The 12,682-nt window shown below is 42.4% G+C and overlaps 1 protein-coding gene and 1 pseudogene across 1 annotated transcript in view; one reads left to right on the top strand and one right to left on the bottom strand.

Moving 5' to 3' along the window:
• Positions 1-4,892, bottom strand: part of CDR2 (cerebellar degeneration related protein 2) — a 44,001-nt gene extending 39,109 nt beyond the window's left edge. Inside the window, exons 1-3 of the mRNA XM_047780322.1 lie at positions 4,587-4,892; positions 2,193-2,367; positions 1,751-1,792 (exon numbers count right to left, since the gene is read on the bottom strand). Of these exons, the coding sequence (XP_047636278.1) occupies positions 1,751-1,792; positions 2,193-2,342 (192 nt within the window). The 5' untranslated portion in view covers positions 2,343-2,367; positions 4,587-4,892. The remainder of the gene's footprint in view (positions 1-1,750; positions 1,793-2,192; positions 2,368-4,586) is intronic.
• Positions 4,360-12,262, top strand: LOC125128402 (uncharacterized; annotated as a pseudogene).
• Positions 12,263-12,682: the final 420 nt, after the last annotated feature.

The following is a 12,682-nucleotide window of genomic DNA, read 5'->3' as shown; positions in this document are numbered from 1 at the left end:
TACACCACAGCCACAGCAACGCCAGATCCAAGCCACATCTGTGACCTACACCACAGCTCACTGCAACATTGATCCTTCACCTACTGAGGAAGACCAGGGATCAAACCTGTGTCCTCATGGATACTAGTCAGATTCGTTTCCGTTGAGCAGGGATGGGAACTCCCATTTTGCTACTTTTAAACTCTTTTATATAAAACATTTTGTGTTGAAGAAGAACCAGTTTCAGAAGTCTTTTATTCCTGATTGTAAAGATGTTCTTTGGTGTTTTGTTGCTATAGTAAAAATAGGTAATGATAGTTTTTAGATAATAGTGGTGGCTTTAAAAAAAAACTCTGTTGTGGCGCCTCGGAAACGAATCCAACTAGGAACCATGAGGTTGTGGGTTCGATCCCTGGCCTCGCTCAGTGGGTGAAGGATCTGACGTTGCCGTGAGCTGTGGTGTAGGTCGCAGAGACTGCTTGGGTCCCAAGTTGCTGTGGCTGGGGTGTAGACTGGCAGCTGTAGCTCTGATTGGACCCCTAGCCTGGGAACCTCCATGTGGCCCTAAAAAGCAAAAAAAAAAAAAAAGAAGAAGAAGAGTGCCTGGATTTTGCTGGGCTAAATTTGTATCTTGGCTTTTGGTTCTACTGACTCTCTTGGTTTTGGCCCTCTTAGTAACCCAGCGGCCTCTACCTTCAATTTCCATTCTCACTTTCGCCAAAAGTAACTCTGAGTGAGGTCTTTCAACAGTAGCTTTTTCGAACCTGAGAATTACCTTTAAAGCCAAAAATGTTGGCTGACTTCCACATAATAGTATTTCTTTTTTTCAAGTGTTGGAGCCTGCGTAATGACAGACAAGTTCATGTATTGTATTTTATCATTACAGCAAAATCTACAAATGTTTAAGCGAGTACACATATGGGCACAATATTCTTTATACTGTTTACAGACAATGCCTATGGGTTTAATAGCCCTTATGATAATTCTAGGGCCCTCCTTCCCATAGAATTAAAATCTTTTTTTTTTTTTTTGTCTCTTTGCCTTTTCCAGGGCCGCTTCCTGCGGCACATGGAGGTTCCCAGGCTAGGCGTCAAATTGGAGCCGTAGCCGCCGGCCTATACCACAGCCATAGCAACTCGGGATCCGAGCCGTGTCTGTGGCCTACTCCACAGCTTAGAGCAATGCCAGATCCTTAACTCACTGAGCAAGGCCAAGGATCGAACCCGAAACCCCATGGTTCTTGGTCGGATTCATTAACCACTGCACCACGACGGGAACTCCTAAAATCATTCTTATGTCTACCTAATACACAGCAAAGCTCGGGGACTTAGGCAATTTGATCATTTGAGCCAAATGCTCACTTCCACCTCTCACTTGCTCTCCCCTTCCCTAAGAAATCGGGTAATATAGACTGAGGTGCCTGCTTAACTCCCAAAGATTATTTAACCAAGAAACATCTCTCAAATTATCTGACCATTTGTGTTTCTGCTATAGTAACATTTTGGAGACCCGTTCATTGTAAAAGAGGAAAATCATGGTGTTGTCTTAAAACTATAGTCAACATTAGAAGCAAGATGAGTTTTGGAGTTCCCACTGTGGTGTAGTGGGTTAAGGATCCAGCATTGTCTCTGTGGTGCTTCAGGTCACTGCTGAGGCTCAGGTTTGATCCCTGGCCCAGGGATTTTTTATAAGCAGCGAGCATGGCCAAAAAAACCCCAACCAAACCAAACCAAACAAAACAAAACAAAAAAAAACCAAGCTGAGTCTATACCTCTCTCTTGCTTCCTGTTTTCCAGGTGGATAAATCAGGTCCCTGAAAGGGTAGAAAAATAGGCAGGTTTGAGAGGAACATCTGCAAGAACCAAAATGTGTCATTTCTATTTTTTTTTTTTTTTGGTTTTTAGGGCCGTACTAGTGGCACATGGAGGTTCCCGGGCTAGAGGTCAAATCGGAGCTACAGCTTCCAGCCTACGCCATGGCCACAGCAACACCAGATCCTGAACCCACTGAGCAAGGCCAGGGATCAAACCCGCAACCTCATGGTTCCTAGTTGGATTTGTTTCCACTGTAGCACTACGGGAACTCCCAAAATGTGTTATTTCTGTATCCATCTTGGCTATATCCTTTGAGCCAAAGTTACCACAGTATGCCAGCACATCAAGAATACATCTCCAGGAGCCTTAAGTGAAAGGACAACAAGGGCTCCATCTCACCTGGGCTTGATGAAAGGCCACGCCTGAAATCTTGTACAGATGTAAAAAAAGCTTTACATAGTAGAAACTGAAGACAGAATTTGGCACTTCAGTCCCTAATGTGATCATAGAAAATGCCCGAGCAATGGGTTTCACATTTAAAAATGGCATTTTCCGTGCAGAGGTATTCTTCTTCCTTTAAGAAGAAAAGCAAATGGTTAAAATTAAAATGCATTACTTGCATATAATAGCTGATGGGTAGCAAAATTCCACTGGCAACTAGTTAATTTTAAATACAAGTCCAAAACCACCAGCTGTGAAAGTACTTTCTTATCCACTTACACAACAATTGAGATGTTGCCAAGAACGCTAATTTGCATAGAATGTGGCTCTACTTGAATATATTTTTAACATCTAACTTATGAAAGTGAAATATATCCAAGATTTGGACAATTTAACTAGTGGCCAGGAAGGTATGTTTAAAGATTATCCTCCCTACGTGGGACAGTGCAACAAAAAAAGAACGATGAGGAGACCACCTTTACAGAGAACAGAAGCAGGCCCATCATCTTAGTATAAAGTTGTGCCTTATGATTTTCCAAAGATCTGATTCTCCACAAGCTAAGAGAGTTACCAAGAAAAGGTGGTGTGGCACAGCAGGTTAAGGATCTGGTGTTGTCTCTGTGGTGGCGTGTATTCAATCCCCGGCCTGGTACAGTGGGTTAAGGATCCAGCATTGCCACAGCTGGCATGTAGGTCGAAGTTGCAGCTAGGATTCCATCCCTGTCCTGGGAACTTTCATATGCCGAAGGTGTGGCCAAAAATAAATAAATAAAAATAAAAATAACAGCTTTTTTTTTTTTTTGGTCTTTTTAGGGCCACACCCATAGCATATGGAAGTTCCCAGGCTAGGGATCTAATCGGAGTTGTAGTTGCCAGTCTACACCAGAGCCACAGCCATGTGGGATCCAAGTTGCAGCTGTGACCTACACCGCAGGTCCCAGCAACGCCAGATCCTTAACCCACTGATTGAGGCCAGGGATAGAACTCGCGTCCTCATGGATACTAGTTGGATTCATTGCCGCTGGGCCACGGACAGGAACTCCAACAGCTTTAGAGTTTAAAGGGCAAGCTTTGGTTATCTGGAAAATGACTGTATGTGGGAAAATTAGAATTAAGATATTCTGTGTCTTGAAATGGCCCATGGTACTCACAAATTGTATTATTACCTTTAGAGAGTCAGGATGGTCTTAAAAGAACATATATTTTGGAGTTCCCGTTGTGGCTCAGCGGAAATGGATCTGACTAGGAAACACGAGGTTGCGGGTTCGATTCCTGGCCTCGCTCAGTGAGTTAACAATCTGGCGTTGCCGTGAGCTGTGGTGTAGGTCACAGATGTGGCTTGGATCCAGCATTGCTGTGGCTGTGGCATAGGCTGGCAGCTGTAGGTCCGATTAGACCCCTAGCCTAGGAACCTCCATATGCCGAGGGTGTGGCCCTGAAAAGACCAAAGACAAACAAACCAAAAAACGTATATTTTATCATGTTACTTGTTTATTACCACTACCAATATCTTTGATCTAATAAGTGTGTCAGTTCGAGATGGTGAACGCTAGTATTTTAACCTTTCCTGATGGAATTGTGTAAAAGTGTGCCACGGTCTGTAAACAGACCACTGCTCTCTGCAGAGGCACGGCCATGTGCCTCGTGGGAAGATAGTCTAGCATCATGATTGAAAGCACAGACCCTGGGGACAGCCATACTGGCTCAGACCCTGGCTCAGTCATTTATTATCCAGGCAAGTTGCTTAACTTCTCCAGCCCGCAGTTCTCTGATAAAGGGATAATAATACTACCTGCAGCGTGGGGTTGTTCGAAGGTTTTAATGAAATAATTCATGTAAAAACTTGTTTATTGCATAGACACAGAGTGAATGCACACTGGTTTGGGGAGTAGTAGCTTTTTTTTTAAATTAAAGTACAGTTGATTTACAATGTGGTGCCAATTTCTGCTGTACAGCAAGCTGTTGTTATTATTCATATTTCAGTAGGTACACCCCCTGCTGAAAGCAATGGTCTTTTTTTTTTTAACTGATCAACTTTGGTTACTGCACATTAATTAAAAATTCCAGGGTCCTTTTCATCAGTAATAAAATACACGAAAATAATCCTGTTTTGTTTTTCTCCTAGATGATTTTAATGATCTGGAACGCTCTTAATGACCTGACTGGGTATTTTCACAACAACTCTAAGGCTGACTGCTGTTCTAATCGTCAGAGTTCTATTCTGCACAGAGCCCCTCTATATGCAGTAGCCTTTCTGCTGCCTTGGTTTCCTGGGAAATACTATCACGAAGGTGACTGGCTGAGCGGGCTGCACCTGGTGGTATCATCATGTTCTTTCGACGGCACGCTTACCTTTGTTCAGCAAGCTCAGTGTGTGCTCTTTGCTGAAATCTTCACCAGATAGGAAAGTCGGCTTCAGCTTGTTAAAACCAACGAAGTGGCCTCACTGGTGGCATCCACCAGTCTCCTTTTCTGTGGCCTCGTCTCTGATAACGTGGAACTTGTGCTCAATTTTCAGGCCATCGCTGTTGTCATTGCCATGCTTGCTAGCACATGAGCCGCTTAGAACCCAAGAGAAGCCCCGAGGAAAACCTCTTCTCCGAAAGCGAAGAGGGTCTCCCCGGACCTCTGCTGTTTCATTGATGAGACAAATCTTGACCCAGAGAAACTTTTGCCTTTTTCTGATAATGAATTTCTTCCAAGTCTTCCGTTTGACCTTCTTTAATAACTTCATGATGATCTTTGTTGATAACCTCATTCGCCAGGATGTCCTTCATTTTTCCAGAAGGAGCATCATGTATGGGGCAGGCTTTACCTGTCCACAGGTACGTGAGGATTCTTTTTTTTTTTCCATTTTAGGGCTGCACCTGTAGCATATAGGTGTTCCCAGGCTAGGGGTCGAATAGGAGTGGTACGTGCTGGCCTGTGCCACAGCCACAGCAACACTGGATCCAAGCCGAATCTGTGACCTACGCCGCAGCTTGCGGCAGTGCTGGATCCTTAACATGCTGAGCCACAGTGAGAACGCCATGATTCTTCCTGTATCTTCCAACAGGGATTACAGATATAACTCTGTCCTGGCTGAGGAATGAAAACCTGATTATATCAGTAGTTTGAAAAAAAAAATGACTCACCTTTATTAAGAGACCCAAAGATTCAGAGTCTCAGACATTATAAAAGATTCAGTAGCAACATAATGGAAACAAGAGATGCAAGGGAAAACAAGGAAGGCGGACCCAATGAAAGCTGAGCAGTGTGATATTTTGAACCTTTTGGCTTTTGAATTTTATTCCCCTGAGCGTCCTCATTTACACCTCCACAGAGCTACGGAAGAAAATACATGGCTTCGGAGTTCCCATTGTGGCGCAGTGGTTAACGAATCTGACTAGGAACCATGAGGTTGCGGGTTCGATCCCTGGCCTTGCTCAGTGGGTTGAGGATCTGGCGTTGCTGTGAGCTGTGGTGTAGGTCGCAGATGCGGCTTGGATCCCGCGTTCCTGTGGCTGTGGTGTAGGCCGGCAGCTGTAGCTCTGACTGGACCCCTAGCCTGGGAACCTCCATATGCCGAGGGTACGGCTCAAGAAAAGGCAGAAAGACAAAAAAAAAAAAAAGAAAATACATGGCTTCCTATAAGCACGTCATCTTCTTTATCCTGACATTTAAGGTTCCTGTGACTGTTACAGGGAAGAGGTACTTGCTCATGAATTCCTGAAGTCAGGTTTCAAAAACACTTGGAGAGAAGACTTAGTTCTAGAATTCCAGAGGGTTAGTGAAATTCCATGGCCATGACCATTATTGCAGAGGGCGTGTCCTCCTTCAAAAACTCTACCCAAACCTCTATGACCCAATTTAGAGCGTTGATGAATAAAACTGCTTCCCTAACTTCAATGTATCCTCCAAAAAACATGCCTTAACTTAGCCTGTGATATGGCTTTTTTCCAGTTTTCACAATTTAAATATGTTATCTGTACTCTTCAGAGATAGACATTTTTTTTTTTTTTTTTTTACTGTTTGCTAACTTTCAAAAGTATTTAAACCATGTGGGGTAGAAATAGGGAATGTTTTAAGTGTTGCCATACTTTCTTAAGCAAAGTGTATGGGATAGAATTTGTTCTTCTCCCATTAGCTCAGGGCCTTCTCCTAGTTTGGGACTGTATACACCATAACATTTAATATTCAATTAAAATTGGAGTATATCCGCTCCAAATGCAATGGTGGATAAGCAATGAGATCCTGTGGTAGAGCGCAGGGAACCGTATCTAGGCACTTGTGATGGAATGCGATGGAGCATAATGTAAGAAAAAGAATGTGCATATATGTGTGTGTGTGACTGGGTCACTTTGCTGGACAGTAGAGAAATGACAGAACATCGTAAACCAATGCTAATGGGAAAAATAAACATCGTTAAAAAAATAAAATTGAAGTATAGTTGATTTACAATATTGTGTTAATTTCAGCTCTACAGCAAAGTGACTCAGTTATACATACATACATACACACACACACACACACACACACACACACACTCTTTTTTAAAATATTCCTTTCCATTGTGGTTTATCATAGGATGTTGACTCTAGTTCTCTGTGCAATACAGCAGGACCCTGATGTTTCTCCCCTCCATGGAACAGGATTTGGCATAAAAAGGAATGTGATATTACTACCCACAACAACGTTACTGAAGATCTACAGGGACTAAAAGCAGGTAGGTGGTGACCCGGGAGTGAGGGAGGGTAGGGAAGGGTTAGAGGGACGGGTGACAAAGCGCAAGAACACTTTGGAGAGTGATGAGTATGTTTACGCTTTTGATTGTAGTGATGGTTTCACGGTGCATGGATAGGTCAAAATGTACCAAATTGTACAGATTAAATATGTGTAGTTTATGGAGAGTCAGTCATACCTCAATAAAACCATAACCCAAATCTGCCTTTATTTTTACTCTTCCCTTTTTTTTTGGAGAGGATGAAAATTTCCAAAATTGATTGTTGTAATGGTTCCACATATCTGCGAATGTACTATATTAAGATATACCAGCTTACATCTGCTAACCCCAGCTTCCCACCCCCCCCCACCCTCTCCCCCTTGGAAACCACGAGTCTGTTCTCCTTGTCTGTGAGATAACTTCCAGTTACTGAGTGCTTGCTGTGTGCCCTGGACTATGCCAAGCACTGGGTATACATTATCTCATGTAATCCTTGACTCTTATCCTTACAAATGAGAAAAGGGAGGCTCAGAGGCCTTTAGAGTCCTGCAGTTTAAAAACAGACCTGTGTGTACATGGTTTGTTTAGCAGAGTTTACCAAATAGAGTTTCATTTTTGGCTTATCAGTATAGGCCCAGATGCTGTGTGTGCGTAATAAAGTGATGCTCTCCCTTTCTGACAATTTTGAGGTTTGTCAAGCTATTTGCTCCTGTGTTTAGTGACCCAGAAGTGGGAACTGTTTGAGTTCTTGTCTTTATTTATTATTTAGGCTATATATACATTCCCACTTTTAATCATATACTTCCTACAGTATCTTCTCTTCTCTAGGTAAAAGTAAATTTGTTAAACTTTTCCATAAAAATTTTCTGGAGTTCCCATCATGGCTCAGCGGAAATGAATCTGATGGTATCCATGAAGACGCAGGTTCAATCCCTGGCCTCACGCAGTGGATTAAGGATCTGGCATTGCCATGAGCTGTGGTGTAGGTCACAGATGCAGCTCGGATACTGCATTGCTGTGGCATAGACCGGGGGGGCTATAGTTCTGATTTGACCCCTAACCTAGGAACCTCCATATGCTGTAGGTTCAGCCCTAAAAATAGAGAAATAATAAAATATTTCTGTAAGAAAAGAGTAGATAAATATTTTTAAACGGCCTCATGGAGATGTAACTCATATACTATACAATTCATTCACCCAGTTAAAGTAAATAATTCAGTGGTTTTTAGTATATTCGCAGGTATGTGTAACCATTACAACAATCAATTGTAGAATATTTCATCCTCTCAAAAAAAAAAAAAAAAAGAAGAGTAGAAATAAGGCAGTTTTTTGGTAATGGTTTTATTGAGGTACGATTGACTTTCCATAAACTATACATATTTAGACTATACAATTTGGTACATTTTGACCTAGCAAAGTGTTCATGTGCTTTGTCACCCGTCCCTCTAACCCTTCCCTACCCTCCCTCACTCCCGGGTCACCACCTACCTGCTTTTAGTCCCTGTAGATCTTCAGTCACATTGTTGTGGGTATTAATATTGCATTCCTTTTTATTGCCAAATAGTATTCCGTTGTATGGGTATACCAGTGTGGTTTACCCTTTCACTCTTTAACGAGCATTTGGGTTGTTTCAAATTTTATTATTATTATTATTATTTGTTGTTGTTATTATTGTTGTTGTTGTTGCTATTTCTTGGGCCGCTCCCGCGGCATATGGAGGTTCCCAGGCTAGGGGTTGAATCGGAGCTGCAGCCACCGGCCTATGCCAGAGCCACAGCAACGCGGGATCCGAGCCGCGTCTGCAACCTACACCACAGCTCACGGCAACGCCGGATCGTTAACCCACTGAGCAATGGCAGGGACCGAACCCGCAACCTCATGGTTCCTAGTCGGATTCGTTAACCACTGTGCCACGACGGGAACTCCTAAATTTTATTATTTTTTAATTTTTTAAGTCTTTTTAGGGCTGCACCTGTGGCATATGGAAGTTCCCAGGCCAGGGGTTGAATCGGAGCTGTAGCTGCCAGCCTACACCACAGCCACAGCGACGCCAGATCCAAGCCACATCTGCCGCCTACACCACAGCTCACAGTAACGCTAGATCCTTAACCCACGGAGTGAGGCCAGGGATTGAACCTTTGTCCTCATGGATGCTAGTCAGATTCATTTCCCCTGAGCCACAACGGGAACTCCCTTAAATTTTATTCCTAATGTCTAGGGAAGGGACAGATATACATTATTAGGGAAAATAATGACAGCTCTTGGGAATTTGTTATTTATTGGCCAAGTCACATTAACACCCTACCCGTTGGGGAGTTCTCCTGTGGTGCAGCAGGTTAAGTATCCAATGCTGTCACTGCAGGGGCTTGGGTTACTGCTGTGGTGTGAGTTCAGTCCCTGGTCCAGGAACTCGTGCATGCCACAGGCGCGGCCAAAGCAAAAACAAAAACAGAATTAAAAAACATTCTACCTGTTGCATATAGTAACGCCGGCTCAGCACTGTATTTTCTTGTTCTCAGTGGCTTTCTCTTTGAGGAGGTGAATAAATGAAAGTAGAAAAGAATGAGCTCTCTCTCTCTAAAACTGTTTTAATAGCTCAGTGATTCTTCCACATGCTACTCCCCTTAGAGAGGCAGAGTAGTAAATGGTTAGGATCACGGAGTCTGCTGCGGAGGAGTCTGGCTCGCCACTTCTTAGCTGTGTGACCCTGGGGAGGTTTCCTCATCTGTAAAATGAGACTAAAAATGGTCCCCACGTAATAGAGTTATTATGAGGATTAAATGAAGTAAGACATACAAAGGACTTAAACTGGTTCCTGGCACTCTAGAAATATTAGCTTTCATTATTAAGACTCAGGCAGCAAATATTTATGAAACGTTCACTGTAAACATAGCACTGCCTTTATCTCTGTTTTGATTTAGGCTTCTTTGGCATCTGTTTGCCAACACTTGTGCTGGAACACATTATTCACAAACTTCTACTCAGTAAACATATGAATGGAGAGTCCAAATCCTCAGTCTGTAGAAGGTGTTAGTAAAAGAAGCAGTCTCTTTCTTTTCTTTTTTGTCATATTACTTGTCATTGGCTCATATATTTTTACATATTGGACACAATGATAATAACAATGACTGGAGTTCCTGTTGTAGCTCAGCGGTAATGAACCTGATTAGTATCCATGAGCACGTGGGTTCTATTCCTGGCCTCGCTCAGTGGGTTAAGGAATCTTGGTGTTGCCGTGAGCTGTGGGGTAGATGGCAGACTTAACTCGGATTCTGAGTTGCTGTGGCTGTGGTGGAGACCAGCAGCTACAGCTCCAATGTGACCCCTAGCCTGGGAACTTCCATATGCTGCAAGTGCGGCCTTAAAAAGACAAAATAATAATAATAATAATAGGGTATTTTATATGATGAGAGAGACAGACAGGCAGACAGAGACAAAGAGACAGACAGGGAGGAAGTGCTAGCAGGAGGAAATGCCTCTTGGGTTAAGTAACTCGTCTCTGAACACACAGTTGGTAGAAGTGGCAAAGCTGGAATTCAGACCCAGAGACATCTGGTTTCAAAATCTTTCACTGTCCACTTTGTCCCACATTTCTCCATTATTACTTTCTTGTATTTCGTGTAGTATTTATGTATTGGAGTCGGAGAAAAAGAAGCTTCATGTCAATATGTGGAACTGTGGAAATTTACATTATTATATATAGGAATATAAGAGGACTTGCTGGAGTGTTTTACATACTTCATCTTATAGAACTCTAAGAAATGCCATGGGTCACATCAGTCACAGCCAGTATTACTTTTTTTTTTTTTTTTTGCCTTTTAGGGCTGCACCCGAGGCATATGGAGGTTCCCAGGCTAGGGGTCGAATTGCAGCTGTAGCCACTGGCCTACATCACAGCCACAGCAACACCAGATCTGAGTCAAGTCTGCGACCTACACCACAGCTCATGGCAACGCCAGATCCTTAACCCACTGAGCAAGGTCAGGGATGGAACCGCTGTCCTCATGTATACTATCAGATTTGTTTCTGCTGAGCCACCTCAAGAACTCCCAAAATTCTCTTCTAAATCTAGTGTGTGTAGACATTTGATTAGTGAAAATGTTTCAGGGTTAAACAAAGTACTGCCTTTTTTTTTTTTTTTTTTTTTTTAATTTACTGGCTGCACCTGTGGCATATGGAGGGTCCCAGGCTAGGAGTCGGATCGGAGCTGCAGCTGCCAGCCTACACCACAGCCATGGCAACACTGGATTTGAGCTGCATCTGCCACTTATACTGCAGCTTGTGGCAATGCTGGCTCCTTAATCCACTGAGGGGGCCAGGGATTGAACCTGCATCCTCATGGATACTAGTCAGGTTCTCAACCTGCTGAGCCACAATGGGAACTCCAACAATGTACTTTTTTTTAAAAACAAAGAATACCTTCTAATCATTGTTAATATACATATGTATATTTATCGCCAGCTTTTGAGTCTAGAACAATGAACTTTTTCATTGGTAGAAAGAAATGCAGAAAAAAAAAGTGACTGAGCTCTCAACATGAATCTCTCAGAATTATGGACGTAGATAAGATTAGGCAGGAAACAACCAGAAATGTAAATCAAATTCTAAATGATTGTTTATCTCTAGTGCTTGATTTTAGGAGTAAAAAGTACATTTCAGACTTATATTACAGTAAGAAGAATACTGAAATATTTATTCGATAAATATTTGTTTTACTTACTGTGCCCCAGGTGAATTCTGGGCTTTCATCCCAAATTTTAAAATCTGGATTTATCTTAGATTTGAGTTGGCCTCTTCACATTGCAATAAAGCAATGTCAGTTGTTTGGAAGTGATGGTTCTTTCCTATAGCTGATGTTAGTAAAAACCTTTTCTTGTTAGTAAAAAAATTAAAACATAGGAAACCATTTCCAAGTTTGTTCATTTTATAGGAAATAATAGCTGTATCTTTGATATTTATAGGATATGACTGCCCTTCGTCAATTTTTATGGATATAAATGTATAATAACATATCTAACCATGATAAATAGTATTCGCTGTATGTTTCATCCGCTATAATTTAGAATCAAATTTATTTTTTGCTGAGAACGTTTATATTGAGGTCAGGAAGAATAAGCATAATTCATGGGGTTCAATCTTAACACGGTACCGATCTGTTTCCATTTCAGTGCCTTGTACTTATCGGCCAGTCCTGGCTGAAGAAGTTTGGTGACTATAAAATTATCTTATTTTCATTCTACCTCGAAGGAACAGCCTCCATTGTCATGTTACTTCCTGGACAGCAACACTACTACTTTTTGGCTCTTTATCTCACTATTATCATGTAAGTAAATGCCAGTGCCAATCCCTAAATTACAGTAAAAATTTCCCCTTCCTCCTTTCTTGCTTTCCTTCCTTCCTTCCCTCCTTCCCTCCCTTCTGCTGGATTCTTCTTCTTCTTCTTCTTTTTTTTTTGGCTCTTTGCCTTTTAGAGGCTGCACCTGCAGCACATGGAAGCTCCCAGGCTAGAGGTCGAATCAGAGCTGCAGCTGCCAGTCTACGCCACAGCCACAGCAACATGGGATCCGAGCCACATCTGCGACCTACACCACAGCTCACAGCAATGCCAGATCCTTAACCCACTGACTGAAGCAAGGGATTGAACCTGCATCCTCATGGATGCTAGTCAGATTAGTTTCCGCTGAGCCACAATGGGAACTCCTGCTTAACATTCTTAAGTGGCTTCTCACTGCTTTAAAGATATTATC

Source organism: Phacochoerus africanus, chromosome 5 (assembly GCF_016906955.1).
Source record: "Phacochoerus africanus isolate WHEZ1 chromosome 5, ROS_Pafr_v1, whole genome shotgun sequence".
Classification (NCBI taxonomy): Eukaryota; Metazoa; Chordata; class Mammalia; order Artiodactyla; family Suidae; genus Phacochoerus; species Phacochoerus africanus.
The sequence above is the reverse complement of the archived record's forward strand: the minus strand, read 5'-3'. Positions and strand labels throughout refer to the sequence as shown.